Genomic DNA, 23,410 nt, shown 5'->3' on the forward strand with positions numbered 1-23,410 from the left:
AAAGAGGGAAAGGAGGCGGAACCCCTCAAGCATTATCATGCTTGAACCCAGGGGAACTAAATTTGGACAACCCCTATACTTTAAGCACCCTGTCAAGTTAAACTAACAGGCAGCCAATCACCTCAGCAAGTTCGGGGCCCTTGCCCTAGCATACCATCCATGAACTCAGCGAGCCACGAGTGTCCCCGAACCTCAGGCCCATGCTAGGTTAATCCTAGTCGGCCTACGCCGCACGTCCCTAGGGTTAGACTGGACAATCCAGCATGTTTATTCACAGTTATCCTATACTTTTATTTTTGTTTTTTGTGTTTGAAACATGTGCCTAACATTAACCTCATAAGCTTGGCCTGCTCCTCAAACTGATGTGTTGTCTCCCCTTCTGCCCAGATAGTGGAAGTAAACGCAGTCATTGTGGGAGGTTAAGACATGCAAACTGAGATATGTAACTACTCTGTTCATAAATGTTGTTTACGCTACTTTAACCATAAAATAACAGTGCAGTATGCTTTAAATCTTTGTACAAACCAACACTGACTATTGTATATTTTCGATGTACCTTATTCTTGTCATTGCCAAATGATGTACTCACTACTGCACTGCCAAAAATAAAAAATAAAGAATTTAAATAATTATACTGGTTTCATTTACCGGTAATTAATCTAAATTAATTAACATTTTCTAATAGCATGATATATGACTGGATAAATCACGATTAGATTTCGATATTTAGAAATCTTAGTTAACTAAGAAATATATAGTTATAACCATTCCATTCTGCAGATGGAATTAGAATAAGTATGTATTAATGTGACATATCACATGTTAGCATATCGTGATAATTATCCAGGTGTATTGATTTGCTCTAAAATAAGATAAAATATCTATTTAGGCAAGTTAAAATTCTGCTTATAGAACATGGTAGATTACTCTTATTGGATGGTTCCAGGAAATGACTAATGAGTTGGTTTAGGTGTTATTTTATTTAAAATTACATGAGAATAGGTCTTAATTACCTAGGAGGTCTAGCCAGCATTGAAAGGGTTATTCTAACTGTTAGTTAAAGTTTTATGGCCTTACGCTGCAAGCTGTGTGAAAAAGCTTTTCTGTGTGTGTAAACTTTCACTTTCTTTTTCTGTGAAGCCCATCATAAATCTTGTCTTGACAATACTGTGTCAGCCATTGGAATGTATTGCCATCTGTATTGCATGCTATGTTATACTAAATATTCATGGATTATTATCACGCATGTTACTTATAATTATTATTTAATTTGTCACAATAAATAGTATCTATTTTTACAACAAATTGTGATTTTATTTATATGGAATACATTTCACTTACATGATAATGATCTTTGGGATCTGAGAATTGAAATAGTGGGCCATTCTCAACTGTTTACTATTATTATCCCATAAATATCCCCACAATATACACACATACATATATACACATTATATATATATATATATATATATATATATATATATATATATATATATATATTCAAGAAAAAAAGAGAGCACTCACGAGACTTTAGACAATGTTTTTCGTGAGTGCTCTCTATTTTCTTGAATTTATCTTTAACGGTTTGGAGATTTTGCACCTGAGCATATGAAAGACTGGGAACATTGAGTGCTGGGATCTGGGACTTTTTTATATTATATTTATATAATACACACACACACACACACACACACACCAATTTATTTTTACATGTTTAATTTTTTTTGTTTGTTTTTTACTCTTCCCACCAGCAGGGGGACTGTCTGAAAGCCCAGAGAGTCTCCCTGTTGGCAGATCCACAGCCAGCTATAAGGGGGCCACGTGATCGCTCTTTGAGAGTTATCACATGGCCCCCAGGGGCCTAATTTGCCGGGGGAGGGCTGACTTGGATGCCATGCAGTCCTCCCGAAGAAGATTGCGGTGGAGGTAAGTAGCTGGAGGCTCCAGGGGGCTTAAGCAGTTACAGCGTTCTATGCCACCGCAACGGCTTTAAGGGGTTAAAAAGCCTACAGGGACAGGCAGTACACACCAGAACAATTACATTAAGCTGCAGTTATTCTGGTGACTTTATTGTCCTTTTATTTATATTGCTAATAGCAGAAAATATTAAAGGCATATTTATGGCAAGGGAATGATAAGAAGGTAGGCACCACTTCGAGTTTACAGCTGCTTCTGCTACGAACTGAAGCCTAACCTTGAGCTACTAATAGAGCTGAACTACAGAGTGAGCACACAAATCTGTACTGCTTCTCAAACCATAGCTAAATAGCTGCATGTATTTCAAGTCTCACCCAAATGCCTTTTAAATAGCTGGAGCTGAAAGCATCTGGGTGACCTGAAGCGCATTCAGTGGTCTGTCCTTTATGTAGGTACATGTAATAAGCGCTGATAATATCAGCCTACATACTGTTTTTTAGTACTATGTAACTTAAGTAGATTAATAAAAACTAAGAGAACGTTACCTGCGCTCTGGCCTAAATCCTCATGTACATTTAAACAAAATGGAGGCTCTTTAGTTTTATTCCAATGGCCATTTGAATATATAAGCTCACCAGCCACGTCAAGGCAAGCCTCAATAGGTGAGTTCCTACACTAGCCATTAGATATGCTGATATCAGCCAAGAATCTCCAGTGAGACAGGAAGGGGTGCATTATAAACCCTTTCATATTTAACCCTTTAGAGGGCTTCTACACATACAATAAACTTTGCTGGTATCAGACAAAGTGTAAACATCTCTAATGAGAAAGGAAGGGGTGTTTTATAAACCCCTACATACTTAACCCTGAATAGGGCAAGAACACATACAAATCACCTTACTGGTATCAGCTAAAAGGCAAATTTCTCTGATGAGACAGAAAGGGGTGCTGCCCCTACATACTTATAAACTCTTAATAAGACAAACATGGAGAGGCTGGCAGCAATGTAACATAACTGTGTGATACAAACAAACAAGAATCTCCAGTGAGACAGGAAGGGGTATTTTATAAACCCTTTCACATTTTACAAGATACCAGCAAGGTGATATGTATGTTTTATAGCCCTATTTAGGGTTAACAAGTATGTAGGGGTTTATAAAACACCCCTTCCTGTCTCATTAAATATGTTTACACTTTGTCTGATACCAGCAAAGTTTATTGTATGGTTAAAAGCCCTATAAATGGTTAAATGTGAAAGGGTTTATAAAATACCCCTTCCTGTCTCACTTGCTTTGACGTGGCTGGTGAACTTATATATTCAAATGGCCATTGGAATAAAACTAAAGAGCCTCCATTTTGTTTAAATGTACATGGGGATTTAGGCCAGAGCGCAGGTAACGTTCTCTTTGTTTTTACTATGTATTTTAAGCTGTTGGATACTAAGCTACTGCTGCAAGCGCAAGCTTTATCTTTGTGTTAAGTACGTAGATTAATGTCTTTCACTGCAGAGCTTCAGTTTACTACTGAAGAGCAAGGAACAATGCTTACCCTGTTTGATATTGTACCCGAGAAATTAATGACTGTACAACAAGGAGAATGATCATTTTTTTTCCTAACATTTTTCTATAAGCTGTGGTAGTGTATGATTAATTTGCTTTGGGTGGCAAGACACTGTTATTCTCCACTGATCACAAATATATTATTTTTAGATCAGTGCTGTACATGTTTAATGTAGAGGGCTGGCAGCAAGCTGTAATTCAACAGAATTGCAGGTTAACAAACCATTACATGGCCTTCAGGTCTCAAGTATGGCAGCAATGTTCTAGAGCTAACAGCATGCATTCAAGGTGCACCAATCATTTTGACATGTAAGATTTGCCTCAACCAACCATAGGACAAGCAGATACGGCAAATATAAAAAGATATACAACAACCCTGGACTTCTCCTTATAGGTTACACTGTTTGGAGGAATGGTTACTACAGTAACATGAATAAACTACACATAGCACAAAAATGTATAAATAAAAATACACTCACACAAGCAAGTTCAATTTCAACTCAAGGTTAAAAACCATATATGGACCACTAGTCCATTGGCTGCTTTGCTAGAAAACAGATGAAAATAGAGATGTCTTCTTCTGTCATTTCTAGTGCATTTCAGCACTTTAAACATTACTTCATCAGTGTATAAAGGCTCAAGAATTTGCTAGCAGTTTTTACACTAAGTAAACTGTCTAAAAATGTGGGTTAATTAAGAACTCCTTTCACTTACCACATCAGATATTGGTAGGGCATGGTAAGAGGGAAGAGGTGTTAACACACCCAGTGTTTGGACCAATTTACTTGGTATATAAAACGTCTATCAATGTCTTAGTCATATATAATCATGAAGAAGTCCTTTTAAAGAGAAAAAACACATTGGGATGGAGAAGGTGGACACCATAAGTGACAGGATGTAGAATTATCTAATTTCAACTGTTTTCCAGCAATGCAGAAGCATTGATGATCTATATATATTTTAACCTTGAGATGAAATTGTAAATGTTTGTACAAGTGCTCTTAATGTGTGAGTGTAACTTAGTGTAAAACTGTATGAATAAAAATCATTTAAAAACTATATGCACTTTTGTATCTTCAGTGCAAATACTAGCAGACATCAGGACCATTAAATTCCCCTATAAACTTCTTGTATCGATGCCTCCTGCGGTGGAAAGTAACAATTTTTGAAGTGCAGCAAACACATTTTTTTCAATTTTTTGAGTCAGATTTACGTAGCATGACGTTACAGATACCAGAATTACTAAATACATAGTTATGATTATGGACTACCTTCTCTTCTTTCATTTTACTCAATTGGTCCTTTCTTTCAATTGCTCGGGAAGGTTTTACTCTAGCATTATTGGAATTTTTTGAAGAAGGATTTGAACATTTTGCAGCTGCACTTAGACGGTTATTATGCACTCTGTTGTCATTGTATTGAGCAGATTGTCTTTTCCTGACACCGGGTGAAGGCCTTGAATAAAATTAGAAAATTGAAAATGCAGTTATTCTAGTTTCATAATATTAACATCAATTTAGTTACATTCTGAAATTCTGCAAACACATCCAAGGATGCCTACAAGTTACATTTCTTACAAAAAGGCATACTTAAAATTGTCGATTTCTATTACAGATAGAAAAAAATATATATACTCAGATGTGTACTGCAGTCTACAATGGTGCCAGAAACTTACTGCTTTCATTCACATCTGACACCACTTTAGAAAAGTGATGTAAATGAGGTATTTTAGCATTCTGCACCCCAGCATTTAAAATCCCATTATAAAGGTTAACTGAAGACCAAGGGAATGCTAGGCAAAGGTGGCTATCACTGTAACCATGTTGGGAAAAGCACCATTGTTAATCAGATTCACATGTGAGGTCTCTAACAAATAATAGTGGGAGCAGTGTCATATTTTTGTGATGATCATATAGCCAAAATGATTCATACAGTCACTTGTATGTCACTGAATGAAAAAAAGCCAATATTTATATCAAAAAGAAAGTAAACATAAAGTAGACTGATCACACTGATGCAACAAAATGGTGATCTTGAATGGGAACAAAATGTTACACTGTAGTCAACCACTGAAATACCTTCGTTCAACTGGTACTGGCAAGGACCAGACCTCTGCATCTTGAGCTGGCAAATCATGATGTGCTGCTTTTACTGGTGAATTATCCAGCTTAAAACTTTCCAATGTGGACATGATGTCTTTCACATGCTTAGCTTCTACATTTATTTCTTGCCAAACCTGTGGAAAATATATAATGTATTTAGAAAAACACAAACACCGTTACCTCAGTGTACAGGTTTCCAACCATAGGACAAGCAGGTACGGCAAATATAAAATGGGATACAAAAACCCTGGACTTCTCCTTATAGGTTACACTGTTTGGAGCTTCGGTTACTACAGTAACATGAATACACTGCACATAGCGCAAAACTGTATAAATAAAAATACACTCACACACTAAAAACACTTACATAAGCAAGTTGAATTTCAACTTAAGATTAAAAGCCATATATGTTTTTTGTTTTTTTTAATTATATAGTTGTATGGCTCTAAATGTTCAGGATATAGAATGGCACAGAAAAGCACTGGTGCATTAAAAACGATGATTTGCGTCAACAATTTATCCTCAACAATCCCCTAAATAGTTTTGTATGACCACTTTTAAATACTTTGGTTACTTATTTAAAAAAAGCTCAGATTTGCATAAAACAGACTACAGTTGACCTATTCTGACATTTACTTTGTTTAGCCACCAGTGACAAGCAAGATTGAAAACAAATGTCATTGCTGTATTAGTCTATTCTGCGTTTTCTCTGCTACATAGTATTAAATTTAAAAAAAAAGTAATTTCCTGCTCTTGTACAAAACATGTAAAAAAAAAAAGTTTAAATACACATCTTTGCTGTGAGCAAATCAAGATACAATGTATAGTATGAAAGATACATTGCAAAGGTACATATTCAAAAAGTACAAATATTCAACAGCACTGACTGCTACTTTTAAAATGGGATACACAACAAACAGTTGACTGCAACTCATTTTATTGGCATATATATATATATATATATATATATATTTATTTATTTTTTTTTTTTTTTACTCAAAAAACGCATACAACATAGATCAGATATATAGTCACATATAAAAGGTGGATATATTATCTTATTTTAGTGACCCATACAAGGAAAAAAAAAAAAAAAAAAAAAAAACATGCAACACATTTCTCATTTGAAAACCAGTTATAGAAACAAACAGAGCTATGGACACTTAACCCCTTAAGGATGCAGCTTCAGAAACTGGACTTACCCTTAAGGACACAAGCAATTTATGTAACTTTTGTCTGTTTGTGTTCAACCTCAGTTTGCATTTTTCTTATTTATTGCACCAACACATATTATATACAGTTTTTTTAACCCTTTCAGGACCGCGGACGGTTCAGGACCGTCAGCGGTAAAACGTGCGTTTGGACCGCTAACGGTCCTGAACCGTCATAGCGAAAAACGGGCTGCAGGAAGCGATCAAAGATCGCTCCTGCCAGTACAATGCTGTAACTATCTGCTAGACATCCCAGGCAGATAGTAACAGCCAATTACGGTGTGTGAGCGATCCGCGATCGCTCACAATTGGCTGCTGTCAAAGTGGGTGTTACAAACACTCACTTTGACAGTGATCTCTGCCCCTCTCTCCTCTGTAGCGTTTTGTGAGGAGAGAGAGGCAGAGATCGTGATAGTTTGTTGCAGCAGAAGTGTTCCAGAGTATCTAAAGTGAATTAAAAATCAATTTTAACCCCTTCCCTGCCAGATCTGTTTCAGCAGTGCATTTGTACTGTCGGTCTTTTTTTTTTGCCCTTAAAGGGTTAAATTTGTTTTAAAAATATTTGTCGTAGTCTGTCGTAGTCAGTCAGTTTCCTTCCCCCAAATCTCCATTAGATTTTTGTGACAGGAGTTAGTTTAGGGATTGCTGTTTAGTCTGTTTTAGTTATAAAAAAAAAAAAAAAAAAAAAAAAAAATTTTTGTGTGTTTGTAATTTGTTTTAGTCGTGTGTAAAACATGCAGCGTATGAATAACTTGCAGGAGGCATATGCCTTCTTGGCGTCAGACTCTGACGCCACTGACACTGCGTCAGATTTTGACTCTAGTCTAGTCAAGACGACATGTCATCTGTGTGTGAGCCGGCTGAAGAAAGAAGCTGTGCTTCCTCTGCTATGCCAAATTTGGAGGAGGACTGGGTACCTCCACAGTTAGCCGAGCCCAACGTCCCCCCTTTTAGTGCCAACGCAGGCATTAATGTTAACGTGGATGGCTTCTCTCCAATGCAGTATGTAGAACTATTTTATGGGGATACCATCTGGGAGGAGATTGCTTCCCAGACTAACTTGTATGCTACCCAATTTATTGACAACAATCCAGGTAGCTATACAGCCAGGGAGCATGACTGGCATCCCACAGATGTCCCAGAGCTTAAAAAATTCTGGGCTCTTACAATGCTCATGGGGATTATAAAGAAGCCATCGATTCGCTCATACTGGAGCACCAACCCAATAATGTCGAGTCCAGTATTCTCCCAAACCATGCCTAGAGCCAGATACGAGTTACTGCTGAGATTTTTACATTTCAGTGACAATAACCTCTGTCACCCTAGAGATCACCCCCAATACGATAGGCTTTATAAAATACGCCCACTGCTAGACCATTTTCAGGACAAATTTTCGGATGTTTATACCCCCCAACAAAATTTATCCATAGATGAATCTCTAATGAAATACAAAGGGAGATTAGGGTTCAGACAATACATCCCCTCAAAGCGCTCTAGGTATGGCATAAAACTGTACAAACTGTGTGAGAGCGAAAGTGGATACACATTTGCCTTTCGTGTATATGAGGGGAAAGATGGTCAACTGGACCCTCCTGACTGTCCTGACTCCCTGGAGACAAGTGGGAAACTTGTATGGGACCTACTAAACCCCTTGTTTAATAAATGTTACCACCTTTATGTGGATAATTTTTATAGTAGTGTCTGGCTATTTAAAACACTTTATGCTTTACAGAAACTGGCCTGCGGCACTGCCAGAAAAAATTCGAAAGACTTTCCACGATCTCTCATAGATGCAAAATTAAAAAAAGGCGAATGTAAAGCACTTCGCAAAGCTGAGGTGCTTGCACTAAAATTTAGGGACAGGAAGGATGTCCACATGCTCACCACCATCCATGACGAACGCATGTCAGACGTCTCTGTCCGGGGCAGAGTAGAGTCCAAACCGGTTTGCATCAGGGCGTATAATAAGTACATGGGTGGTGTTGATTTGGATGATCAGCTGATGCAGCCATATCTTATTTTACGAAAAACCAAAGCATGGTATAAAAAGGTGGCTATCTATCTGATGCAAATAGCAACCCACAACTCATTTTTACTTTTTAAAAAAAAATAATCCAGGGAAAACCACCTTTCTCCAATTTCAGTTGAAAATAATTTCTTTAACAATTTATGGAGATGGACAAGTTCCAACAACGGTGCAAGCTGAGTCCAGACATTTTATTTTTAAGTTACCGCCAACTGCTAGAAAAACCCCCCCCCAGAAATGTTGCCGGGTCTGTTTTAAAAACGGGAAAAGGACAGACACCCCTTTTCACTGTCCTGATTGCCCTTCGAAACCAGGACTCTGTGTAGGAACATGTTTCAAGCTGTACCACACAGAAAAGTTGTAAGAAGTGTTCCTGAATTTTTATTTTATTTTCTGTTTCTTTGGAAAGCAGCCATTTTTTTGTTAGTCAGTTTCCTTCCCCCAAATCTCCATTTAGATTCTATTTGCAGGAGTCAGTTTAAAGATTGCTGCTAAATGTACATTTGCTACCTGCACATTTGGCCTAACAAGTTTTCTGGCAGTAACACATAACCAGCTGACGTGTGCATAAAAACCAGAATAAAGAAAATACCACTACACTTTCTTTGGGGGGCAAAATGGTTGGGGGAAAGAAGTCAAAACACCCCATCCTCTATAACATTTGATGTCTACTTTATAAAAATATATACTATACATATTGTCATGATGGTAACATTAACTGGGGTGGACAAAATTATGTCAAACTGAAGATAGACCAAGCATACCTATATATCAAGTTGAAAAACTGACATGTACAAGTTCTGATTGTTGCCTTTTGGCCCCTAAACAACCCGGCAACCATATACATGGGGGATATCACTGTACTCGAGAGATGTTGCTGAACATATTGGGCAGTGTTTGGCAGTGACACATAACAGGATCTGTTAATTCATGCCTAAAGTACAAGGTGTGTGACAAAGAAACAAAAAAAGATTACTATCCAAAAGTTTGACAAAGGCTGGTGGTAGAATTCAGTGCATTCAAAGTGTTAAAATACCACCATTTAAAATGCCCTGGGTTGTCTACTTTTCAAAAATATATGGTTTGATGGGGGTAAAATACATTGGCTCAAATGGGACATGGGCGCAGGTTGATTACATGTCAAAATTCCAAGTTGGGAAACTGATAAGCGCACCTGCCAAACGTGGCCTTTTAGCCCCATAAAGAACCCGACAAGCCTATGCATGGGTGGTATCACTGTATTCAGGAGATCTTGCTGAACACATATTGGGGTGTTGTTTGGCAGTGACACATAACAGGATCTGATAATTCATGCCTAAAGTACAAGGTGTGTGAAAAAAACTGAAAAAAAATTACTAACTCAATGTTTGACAAAGCCTGGTGGTAGAATTAGTGCATGGAAAGTGTGAAAATGCCACCATGTGAAATACCCTAGGGTTTCTACTTTTCAAAAATATATGGTTTGATGGGGGTAAAATACATTGGCCAGCTTAAAAAATGTCCCAAATAGGACATGCATGCAGGTTGACTACATGTCAAAATTCCAAGCTGGGAAACTGATATGCGCACCTGCAAAATTTGGCCTTTTAGCCCCCAAACACCTATACATGGGGGGTATCCCTGTACTCGGGAGATGTTACTGAACACATATTGGGGTGTTGTTTGGCAGTGACCCATAACAGGATCTGTTAATTCATGCCTAAAGTACAATGTGTGTGAAAAAAACTGAAAAAAAATTACTAACTCAATGTTTGACAAAGCCTGGTGGTAGAATTAGTGCATGGAAAGTGTAAAAATTCCACCATGTGAAATACCCTAGGGTGTCTACTTTTCAAAAATATATGGTTTGATGGGGGTAAAATACATTGGCCGGCTTCAAAAATGTCCCAAATAGGACATGCATGCAGGTTGACTACATGTCAAAATTCCAAGCTGGGAAACTGATATGCGCACCTGCAAAATTTGGCCTTTTAGCCCCCAAACACCTATACATGGGGGGTATCCCTGTACTCGGGAGATGTTACTGAACACATATTGGGGTGTTGTTTGGCAGTGACACATAACAGGATGTGTTAATTCATGCCTAAAGTACAATGTGTGTGAAAAAAACTGAAAAAAAATTACTAACTCAATGTTTGACAAAGCCTGGTGGTAGAATTAGTGCATGGAAAGTGTAAAAATTCCACCATGTGAAATACCCTAGGGTGTCTACTTTTCAAAAATATATGGTTTGATGGGGGTAAAATACATTGGCCGGCTTCAAAAATGTCCCAAATAGGACATGCATGCAGGTTGACTACATGTCAAAATTCCAAGCTGGGAAACGGATAAGCGCACCTGCAAAATGTGGCCTTTTAGCCCCCAAACAACCCAATGCACCTATACATGGGGGGTATCCCTGTACTCGGGAGATGTTGCTGAACACATATTGGGGTGTTTGGTAGTGACACCTAACAAAATCTGTAAATTTATACCTGAATTGCAATTTATGTGAAAAAAATAAAAAAAAAATAAACTACCTATGCAAAGTTTGACAAAGGTTTGTGGTAAAATGGCAGCATAGAAAGTGTCAAAATATTCTTAGATGAATACCCTGGGTTATCTAGTTTAAGAAAAATATATACATGTGGGGTGTTTTTTGGAGATTTATGACATAACAGTGTTACAATGTCACTATTGATACATTTGAAAAATGTAAATTTTGAAACCGCAATTTCCTACTTGTACTTATAGCCCTATAACTTGCAAATAAAAGCAAAAAAACATGTAAACATTGGGTGTTTTTAAACTAAGGACAAAATGTTTAATCTATTTAGCAGTTTGTTTCATTCGATTTTGTAGATCAGTAAAATATTTTTTAAGTAGAAGTCAAAAAACACGTTTTTTGTTTTTTTTCACCATATTTTACTATTTTTTTTAAATTAAATTATATGACATGATAAAAATAATAGTATGTAAAGAAAGCCCTTTTTGTCCTGAAAAAAACAATATATAATTTGTATCGTAACAGTAAATGAGAGAGCGGAAAATTACAGCTAAACACAAACACCACAAAAGTGTTAAAATAGCTCAGGTCCTTAACGTACAAACATCGCAAAAACAGTCCGGTCCTGAAGGGGTTAAAGGACAACGAGGGTTATAATCTGATTTGACATATACATATATAAATTCTTATTTATTAGAAAAAATTAAAAATAAATGAAAGTTTTTTTCACAGTTTAGGCTATAATAACGTGTGTATAATAAGGGCAGCTTAAGGAAAGTAATTAAAAAAATATTCAATTAGTTCTGATTTTCAGAGTACATAATATGTATTTAATATTTTGAAAGTTAGAGGTCAGAAAATACAAGGAGTAAATAAAATTTTAATGTGGAGCTATTTTGGAATTTGGTATGTTTGTCTTGTAAGCTTAATAGCGATCACAGAAAGCAAAATTGCTGCACAAAAGTATATTATATATATATATATATATATATAGATATATATATAAATCTATATCTATATATCACACATCATAGGCTATTTACCTAAGGGAATTTGGAAAAAATTTACGTAGCCATTTCACCACCAATCTCTGCTAAATAATGTAGTAAAATTGTGTTTTTTTCCGGATTTCTAAAATACACACATAAAAGGTGTTTTTTTTATGTGTATTTCATAAAGCTGATGTATGCTACAGCTGCAGAAAACCCCATATTGTGTTCAGTCATAACTACTGAGTAAAACGATACCCCCAATCTATGCCTTTGCCACTATCCTGTGAAGTTAAAGTGTCATAAAAGAGACCTGACCATTTCAGTTTTCACAGTGATAATTTTGATAGATGATTTGATGGATGCAAGTCTCATTTTGGGGCATTGTAGCAGTTTGACTGTTGAATGTACCCCTCAATGACCTACCATTTGTGAAAGTAGACAATACAGTGGTGTATATTCTGCCTTAACCCCTTAAGGACACATGACGTGTGTGACACGTCATGATTCCCTTTTATTCCAGAAGTTTGGTCCTTAAGGGGTTAAGGTGATGGCATTTTTTTCAACAGTTTATGTCAAACTTTGTGGGAAAATATTTTAGTAAATGGATTTGATGTGTCTATATCACCTTTTAGGGCATTGTAGCAGTTTGACGGTTAAAATTACCCCATAAATGCATAACATTTGTGAAAGTAGACACCAGGGGCTATGTCATATGGTATATTTTGAGCTTTATTATACAGTTATTTTAGCACCAAATTTCATTCAAATTTTATCGTATTGTTTTATTTTTGCATTTTTATACACACATGTTGCATTTTAGTGGTTAATTTTGGAAACTTGATATATGCTACTGTAAATTAAATCACTAAATTATTCTCAGCTATGTTTCCTGAGTACAAAATATTTGTATACCTTAGCCAGGTTTTTGTGAAAAAAATACCCATGCTGAATATTCCTCATAGAGATGCATTGATTCAATGAGGAGGTGTCGATTGGCCAAAACAGTGTTTTGGGGGGCGGGGCCAGCACCAGCAGACCCATGGAGAGCTGGAAGTAAGGAGAGTTTTAACCCATTCTAAGAGGGCTAAGGGGGGGCGGGGGGGGAGTCACCTAAATGGTGGGTTTTCACTATAGGGTCAGGAATACATGTTTGTGTCCCTGACCCTATAATGATCCTTTAAAGGAAAACCTCTTCTTGCTGTCAGGGTATTTATATTGGCAGACATTTTGTGCTATGATAGAAATTAAAGTGTATATTGCCTAAATCATTCTGAACAGAGCAGACTCCATTTTGTTATCTTCAAGCTAACAAAAGACACAAGATTTCTATCCTTTCTGTAAAACTAACCACTTTGCCAGAGCTAAAGGAATGCATAGTATAAACAAACCCAGTGATACAATGTGAGTCTAACAGAGAAGGGGGATGGAATACTCTTCTTAATGTTAGTTTCACACAAGAAAGCCAGACACCAGTGACCAGATAAGACATAGTAATTAATTTTACTTTCTAAATTTTACAAGATTCCCATTGTAGTGAAAGGGGAGACTAAGTTTACAAACTGTCATATTAGAAATTATAGCAGAATTTGGAGACACATAGTCTGAAGAAAGCCCAAAGAAAACTCTTTGAACTGACGAGTAAACTTAAATTATATTAACCATAAAGATAAGCTAAATGACGTCAAAATAGCCACCAGGAAAAGTTAACTCTTTCCTGGATAGGTATGTTTAGTGGGACGAGACTGCCCTCTATAGACCGAATACACCCCCAGTGTTTCTATTGGTCTATCACCTAGTGAATTTTGAAGTTAAGACAAAGGGAAGAGAGAGGTATGCAGAGAAAGCAAGAGAGTGGGGTACAAGGAAGTCATCAGATGAGTGTCTACTCAACTGGTAATTATACTGGTTTCATTTAATTAATCTAATTTAATTAAAAAATTCTAATAGCATGATATATGACTGGATAAATCACGATCAGATTTCGATATTTAGAAATCTTAGTTAACTAAGAAGTATATATTTATAACCATTCCATGCTGCAGAAGTATGTATTTATGTGACATATCACATGTTAACATATCGTGATATTTATCCAGGTGTATTGATTTGCTCTAAAATAAGATAAAATATCTGTTTAGGCAAGTCAAGATTCTGCTTATAGAACATAGTAGATTACTCTTATTGGATGGTTCCCTGGAAGTGACTAATGAACTAGTTTAATTGTTATTTTATTTAAAATTACATGAGATTAGATATTAATTACCTAGGAGGTCTAGCAAGCATTGAAAGGGTTATTCTAACTGTTAGCTAGTTTTATGGTTTTACGCTGCAAGCTGTGTGAAACTTTTTCTTTGTCTCTGTGAACTACCGTCATAAATCTTGTCTGGACAATTAAGGCTGTTAGCCATTGGAAGATGTTTTTACATTACCATATTGTATTGCATACTATGTTATACTGAATTTTCATTGATTATTGACAGACATGTTATTTATTATTATTATTTAAATTGTCACAATAAATTGTATCTATTTTTATAACAAATTGTGATTTTATTTATATGGAATACATTTCACTTGCACGATAACGATCTTTGGGATCTGAGAATTGAAATAGTGTGCAATTCTCAACTGTTTACTATTATTATCCCATAAATATCCCCACATTGCACAGGAGAAGTTGTAAATGCTTTTATATACAAAACAGATTGCAATTAACTGGAGTGCTGCAAACCCCCCTCCCCCCCAAAAAAATCAACAAATAAATATCAAAACTTATTTGCTTTAGAAAATGTATGCAATAGAAAGCGGAAACAAACAGCACACCTTCCGATTTTACAGTCAATACATTTTAATGGCATCATAAAAACAACATAACATATGGAAGTTTTAAGCCTAACCAAACACTATGCTAAAGTACTCCAATATAAATAGTAGGAGAGTTCCAAGAAGAATATTACTAATTGTATGGATTATGGCACAAAAGCTCCTCTATTACAGTTCCTGCTTAGGATCTTCTGGCTCTCCTACATTATTAGAGAAGGTGGGGAGCAGAGTTCAAGTAAGCATTCAAACCGTTCAAAAACATACGATGGGGGAGGTGCCAGGGCACTACGGTAGTGGTTATGGTGCATGGGGTGTTTCTTTAAAGCACTGTTTTTTAACCCCTTAAGGACACATGACATGTGGGACACGCCATGATTCCCTTTTATTCCAGAAGCTTGGTCCTTAAGGGGTTAAACCAGTCCTTGTTAACCACCAACAGTCCATGTTTTCTCTGTATCTCCATTGAAATAGAAAAGGTAAATGCAGAGTGTTTGTTGCTGGGCCCAGAGGACTGATTTGGGAACCAATGCTTTAAAAGGAAACACTCTGAACATCATAACAACTTTGTCTCAATCCATCTCACCTTAAGGGGTTAAAAATGAACAGCTTAAAGGAAAACAATAGGCTAGGAATACAAACTTGTATTCCTAGCACTATAACTCCCCCACGCAGTACCCTTCTCACTTACCTGAATTCAGCATCGATGTCTAACAGCACTAGGTCAGGCTCTGCCTTGGCTCCTTCTTCCCTGAAGTTGTCAGGGACCTAATGTGCATGCGCAGTGAGCACAGCAAGCGCATTAGGAAAGCCTAGTATAATGCTTTCCTATGGGGTTTTGGGTGACGCTGGATTTCATAGCGAGAGGATGTCCAGCGTCAGCAAGGCGACCAAAAGTCTACCAGGCAGCAAGTAGAGGTGGAGTTAACCCTGAATAGTAATTATTGCAGTTTATCAATAACTGTGATAATTACTATTGCAGGTTTTTTTTTTTCCATATTTATATTTCTTTATCATATTTCATAATAGAAATAAAAAAATTCCATTACATTGAAACAAATTTGACAAACATATATAGTGTGAGATGTATACAATACATTCAATTCAGACAATTTATTATTCAGTGATTAATGTGTCTTGCATGGGGTGAGTCAGCCTCTGTTCCGTCATTATTGCAGGGTTAAGGAGACTGGGATAGTGCACCCAGACCACTTCAATGAGCATAGAGTTATGGAAAGCCAGGGACCCACATGCAGTGTTGAACTAGTTGAAAATGGTTTAACACTGAATGGAGGCACAGTGCCAGGAACTCCAGGCACCATAACCAATTTAATGCCGTGAAAAGCCTCTGACAGGCTTTTGTTTTTTACACATTTTATGAATGGGGATCTAATAAAATAGAGCATCAGCTTAACAAAGAATTGTGACATGAGACAATGCTTGTTAGAAGACAGCTACATGCAAACAAAAATGTAACTGTTAAATGATGGGCGAGTGGGGGAAATGTAACTTTTCTTTTTTATATTTGGTAAAATATTAGAGAAAATTATTACATTTACAACTGTATTGGTGTACTACATACGGTGTTTGATGAAAATCTGATTCACAACCACAACAGACTAGTTGAAGTTGTTGCGAACATAACCCAAGAATCACTGTTTCTAAAGTTTTGGGGGGTTCCCCCCCCCCCCCTTTTTTTTTTAATGCTGACTGGATAACAGAATCTTTCAATTGAGAATCTGTTACAAAACACTCAACATATTTTACTCAACCTCATTATATACATTTCAGTTTTTGAATGGATTGCAATTTAAAAGTTGTACAGTTGGTTATAGGGTGTAGATCAGTGGCATTCATAACCAAACATCATGAGAAGGCATGCCCATACCGGGAAACTTTTCTAAGAGGCCGACAATAGGTTGACATAGATAACCATCCCTCTAATATCCTATGACAACAACAAAAAAAAGGGAGAGGACACAAATAGACTGGGATTGTCCCGTCGAGGCGCATATATCTGGAGCTGAATATAAGCTCCAGAAAATTGTAAGTGCAATTTTTCATTTATTTACTATCACCAACAGTCAATATACTACACTATACTTGTGTCCTCTCCCTTTTTTTTTTTTTTTCTCTGAGCTTGAGAAGACCACCATAGGCGCTGCTTCCTGATAGTACCTTCCATACCTACTGTATTACCAGAAAAGAAGAGACTCTGGTTTCTGGGAAGTTCTAGCAGCCAAAAATACAAGCACTGATCTATTCCACCCCCATTGCATCCTATGACAACACTGCGATATCATTGTACATTAGAATATGAAAAAGTTTTCTCCACAATTTGGAACCTAATAACCTTACATATTGAGCCGGTGGCTGCAGTAGAAACCATAAACCTCTAAATCAAAACTGACAGTTCCCAGGTATGGGCAGGCTACAAAAATAACTACATATGTAAGCACATGACTGGCAAACATGAGGACAAATTACAAGCAGACACTGATGTTCATGCATATGTTGAAAGTTTAGTCAGAGTAACAAGATATTCTTACCTAAGTCACCAATATCTCCCAGTGAAGCTGCGTTGAAGGATAAAAAAGTCAATCTATTAACCTTTGAGTATTTAAAGGCAAGGTGAGAAAATCTGTGAAAGTCAGAATTCTAACATGTTTTTCCAAGGTACTTAAAGGTCTTCTGTTACGCTTAGGATATTGATGAGATTTCCGGGAGCAACAACACAAAGCTCTTAATCACATAAACTACGAGTTGCATGCAAGCTCACCTAAGTGCAGTGTATAGTGCTAAATTATGACTAGTGGCTTACATTAAAAGTAAAGGTGTACCATTTGTGTTTAAATGGCTTCCATTGACTTTAACATGAAAAGAGTAAACTGCATACTTCCAACAGCATAACGCTAAACCTTTATCTTACCTTTTGTATCTTTGACCGAATTGAGAGGCTCTAAACTGAAAGTGAAGCAGCCCATTTTCGTGAATGGCTAACCATAGCAACCAGCAATAGACTGAATCTATAGGAATGAGTAGATAGGCATTCAGCAGATCTATGGCTACCCTGAAGTAGTCTCTCTTAATGACATACAGAGCAGGCTTTATAGCTTTTAAAATATATATATATTTTTTTTTTACCAGCTCGTTGACTTTTTCAAATACAAAATAGGTCTGAAAGAGCCACTGAGCTTTTATTCCCCAGGGAAAAAAATGAAAATCCACCATGGTCTTCCAACTGGAGAAACAGACTATGTGACATTCTTTTCCAGAAGATCTCAAACTTGACAGTGAATCTTTTGAGGAAGATATTCCGTTTCATTGTATTATGGTCTAGTGGATTCTAGTACCCAAGGGTCACTGATCGATAATTCACTTTTTTTTTTCCTAAATGAAGCGTGAGATCTTCCTCCCACAGTAATGTTGACTTCAGAATGTCTACTCTGATATTTCCTTGAATACTGAGACGTCTTCACTGTCTTCTGTTGAAATTAAAGGGGCCATGCCATATTCAGATCTTGAAGACTTCCCAGAAAATACATTTTTATCCCATTGTTCTTTTTGATTGATCTCTGTAAGACCTTTCTTTCAACTGAACAGTTGTGTGATAAGACATCCAGAGCAGAATAACAAAATCTGACTTTTTTTTCAAATTGAAGATCAGAGTGAATGTTGTGGCAATGTTGTGTCAGGAAAGTTTTCAAATTACCCGGCTGAGCTACTTGAAACAGATAATGAGCTATGGCCGATTGCAGTAGATGCCCAGTAGCCACCATCCACATACATCCATATAAGCGAGGATTGGATCACCCATGATATCAGCAAGAGTGAACAGCAGCTGTGGCAAGACAGTGCACTGTGAGCTATAAGTCAAGTAGAAACTCTAAGGGTCGGTTACATATTTCAGGTGAAAGTAATGCAAAAATTCTACAGGATTCATAAACTTTCTGAACTATATGGATTACAATGTATAACCTACCAGAAGCTGGTCCTTCTACTTGAATATGAACAATGTGCATTTTTAAAATGAAAATCCATTCTCTCAGATAAAAAATATCCAACACAAAACAATTAAATAGCTCATATTGATATGAGCCATATTGAGCACACCACAATATTTAATTATTTAGACACATCTATTTAGGCAAATATAAAATAAGTCTTACCTGTTGCCATTTTTGCTGCAAATAGGTATCTTTAACAGAGTACACATATTTGTTCATCTGGTCCAAAACACCTTGATAGTAGACCATGGCAGAGTCATAGTTCCCCAATAAGGCATATTCACGAGCTAGCTTAACATTCTCACTTATCATAAGAAGGCTCATCCTGAATGATTTAAAAATGAGAGCAGGAATATTAGTCTTATAGCAATTAAGAAGATTTTATAAAAAAAAAAGGCATTTAATTTAGTAATCTAGCAATTATGGAAACAAAAGGAAATTGCAAATTTTTATTTTAGAAAAGAGTTGATCAAGTTTTCTGAGTTATTTGATGCAAAGATTTGCATTTCATTCAGTTAGCTACAATTCACTGTTTAGTGAATAAAGCAAAAAAAAAAGGGGGTTTAATTTTCAATCAGATGTTAACTTACTTCAGAAGTTTTTCTCTTGTGCACTGTAAATTGAACTTTATACACACACACACACACACACACACACACACACAAGGCTTCTGCAATGTCTAGCAAGCTATTAAAAGCACAGGAGATAAGACATTATACATTAAACAGAATCAGCAATAAAGGAAGCGTAAACATTAGATGACTTACTACAGGAAGTGTTGTGTAAGTCACATGCTGGGAGGTGTGACTAAGGCTGTATAAACAAAGTAATTTTACTTACTCCTAAATGGCAGAGAATTGATTCAGACACCAAAATGCCTTAAGCTAAAGTTGTTTTGGTGACTATAGTGTCCCTTCAGGCCTTAAATTTGAAATTCACTTTGAATTATAATTTAATAAGTAACCATGTGCTTGTTTTACATACAAAAAAAAAAACACTAGATTTTGTATGTCTAAGAAGACAAAGGTGCCTCGGAAGCTTCCTTAGAGCAAGAATTACAAAGCTTTCTCTTTGAACTATTAGTGTTGCATGTTACCATACTGTTGCAATTAGCACATAATAAGTATTTGGGTTTTAGCGACTCCTTTACTCTTCTCAGTGTTTTCAGGATATTCCACTGACTTGGACATCCTGAAAAGACAAAAGTAAAAAACAAACTAGGGCCATAACAAACTACCTTCTCGTCTCCACTGCATAATATAAAAATGACTGTCTCTCTCTGATCTGTCACTTATAGGGCTCCTTTAAGTAATAGAACAGAGAGGCCCATCTTAAAAAAAAAAAAACAAGCAAAAAAAAAAAAAAAAACACACCTGTAGTATGCTTAGAGCACTGGTCAGCACAGAGATATACTTTCCACCAGTTTTAACCCCTTAAGGACACATGACATGTGTGACATGTCATGATTCCCTTTTATTCCAGAAGTTTGGTCCTTAATTAAATAGAGGTTACCAACCCAGTTGTAGTAATTAGATCACATCACCTGCTTCTCTCTGTTTGCAAGTAAGTGACTATTCTAGTGTGAGGCCCCACATCCCAATAAAAAAAATAAAAGCCACACCGCTCTGATAACTTTAGTGCGGAGCTCGAGAGGAAGGCTCCTCTCTGCAATAGGAGAAGGTGCAGAACTGAAGTACTGACAGAGAGAACTGGACCACCAGGGGGGTCACCATTTTTCACCCACCCCTGCCATGGACAAAGGTATGCAAGAGGGAGGGGAAATTAACTTTCATAAATAATTAATAATAAAAAAAAAAAACAATCATGAAATTGCCCACCTACCCATACTACATCCCTGTCTCACCTCATCCAATGTGCACTACCCACACAACATCCTACACCACATTGTGTGCCCTACATTCACAACATACTTATCCCACCCCACACTGTGCCTTACACACTCTACATAACCTACAAACAGAGACACTAGATCCCTATCCCACACTATAGTGTACTCCCTACATCCATATCCCACATGACACCATGTTCCATACACACACACACACTACATAACCTACACTACATCCTTATCCTGCACCACACAATATTCCCTACACACTACATCCCTTTTCCACACCTCACTATATTCCCTACACACACACAGCAAAACCTAAACACTATATAGCTATCTCACCCCACACTTTATTCCCAAAGACCAGTTTTTAAAGGGGCACTCTAGGCACCAGAGCTACTACAGTTTAATGTAGTGGCTCTGGAGCAAAGGATTCACCCTGTAGGCTCAGCTGTGTAAGCACTGCTTTTTCTGTAACCAAGCATGTCAATGAATGGCCTCATGAGGTTGCCTCAGATAATTATAGTGATATTTTTTTATTCTGTTTAAATTTACTACCTACTTGCATTTGTTGATTGCATTTAAAGTATTGTTAGGTCTGTCTTCTAAGTTACTATCAGTAAAGACCTTATTTAAAAAAAAAATAAAAAAAATTAAAAACTATTGTATCAGGACAAGTAGATTGTCATGGCAGACAAGTAGATTGGGCAAAGGAAAGTTTTTTTTACAGTAAGAACACTAAAGATGTGGAAGTCTCTGCCTGAAGAGGTGGTTTTATCAGAGACTGAACAGATGTTTAAACGGCAACTGGATGAATCCTTGCAAAACATAATATACAGGGATATCATTTTTAATATGTGGTGTAAGCGCTTATTGATCCAAGGAGAGAAGCGACGACCATTCTGGGATCGGGAATCATTTTTTTCCTATTTTGTTGACAATTGGAAAGCGCTTCAGCCTCTCTCCGTTTTTGCGGTTGCCAAAAGAAAGCAAAAACCAAGCTTTACACAAAACAGGTTGAATATGGGCAATTGCAAAACTGAATAGTCAAATATTAACTAATTGTGGCGGACCCCCCGTGTGTGTCCCCATGAAAGGGGTTTCCTGAAACATATTCCAGAGGCATTGCCCACTGGACCTGAGAGGAGACTACTGTAAAATACACAAATAAATTACATTAACTCTCAGGTCCAGGACATACACATCAATTACACCCTAAAACATTCATTCAACACTGAGGTGCCCCCTCAAGTCCTATATTCCCGGATAGCCTGGATCTGAGCGCACAACATATCTCTAAATCGCTCAGATCCCACGAACGCAGCCGAAATGACCACCAGGGTAAAATTCAGACCGACCGCGCACGTGGTGTCTGCCCAAAAGAGTTCCATGAGATCAGGCAGAGTGGTCGGTCTCTTTCAGTGGTACAGAATACAATAAAATAACAAATTAAACTAAGTTGATCTGGTATGCCTACTGCAACACACATGCATGAGGGAGTCTGACTTATAGTGAATAGCTCAAACTGGATACAGGTAGAGATTTCACCAAAAATCTGTCTAAAGTAATAAAATAGTTTGGTGGACACCTGGAGTCAAGTGCAATGGGTCCAGGAGCTAATTCACTAGAAAAAGGCTTTGTGTATATTCAGATATTCAAAGATGAACTGCAGCGTTTACATATATGGGGTGTACGTCTTTAAATCTGCTAGAGGCAAAGTCAATTTACTACACACCAAATACTATACTTTGTGCAGAAAGATTTAGACCATGTAAATGATATAGAAAGACAGTATAGGGAACTGTACGTCTTTAAATCTGCTAGAGGCAGATAACATCTATAACAAATTAAACTGTTCGTACAGATGGTTGTCTTGTGTCCCTCATTCAGGAGTTTGACCCCACCGAATGCCTTTCAGTTCTAACCCACTGTCCAGAACTTTGATGGAGGTGGAAGTTGTAGCGGTGTTCGAGCCATCGAGTATCCGATTTTAGTTCCATACACTCGACGACCAAACACGGCTGTACGTGTTTGCGACTAAAGATGGCCACCGCCACGTGTTCGTACCAACGAACGGCGACCACCTAGCTGACCGTTAGAATGTGTTGGTACAAGTGCTAATGAGGTGTTAACAGGGGTGATGGAGGTCAACAAGCTGCACACTCCTCATACGGGTGGTCTAGACATTCGGGGGTTTGTTCGGTATTCAAACCAAATAATGAGAAAAGCGAAGGGGAATGCAATGTACCAAAACAAAAAAGAGAAGACAGCAAAGTAATCGTAATCCAGGGACAGGGTGGTCTGTCACACTTTACTACTATATATTTACTACATCATATAGATTTCCCTTGCTCACTGCCAGCTCATTTACCTAAATACTGTTCATGGACAGAATCTACTTGGTCTTTGACCACTTATACAAGCATGAGGCTGGGC

General features: G+C 37.1%; 1 protein-coding gene across 2 annotated transcripts in view; it reads right to left on the minus strand.

Annotated features, from left to right (window-relative positions):
• Positions 1-23,410, minus strand: part of KATNA1 (katanin catalytic subunit A1) — a 71,295-nt gene that overhangs the window by 29,622 nt on the left and 18,263 nt on the right. The window contains exons 1-4 of one of the 2 annotated variants that reach the window (XM_063441219.1): positions 19,285-19,326; positions 17,665-17,691; positions 5,558-5,715; positions 4,751-4,934 (exon numbers count right to left, since the gene is read on the minus strand). In XM_063441219.1, the coding sequence (XP_063297289.1) occupies positions 4,751-4,934; positions 5,558-5,670 (297 nt within the window). In that variant the 5' untranslated portion in view covers positions 5,671-5,715; positions 17,665-17,691; positions 19,285-19,326. Of the gene's footprint in view, positions 1-4,750; positions 4,935-5,557; positions 5,716-17,664; positions 17,692-19,284; positions 19,448-23,410 lie in introns of those variants that run through there. The other variant, XM_063441218.1, reaches the window with a different exon arrangement.

The sequence above is a fragment of the Pelobates fuscus genome, chromosome 2 (assembly GCF_036172605.1).
Source record: "Pelobates fuscus isolate aPelFus1 chromosome 2, aPelFus1.pri, whole genome shotgun sequence".
NCBI classification, from domain to species: Eukaryota; Metazoa; Chordata; class Amphibia; order Anura; family Pelobatidae; genus Pelobates; species Pelobates fuscus.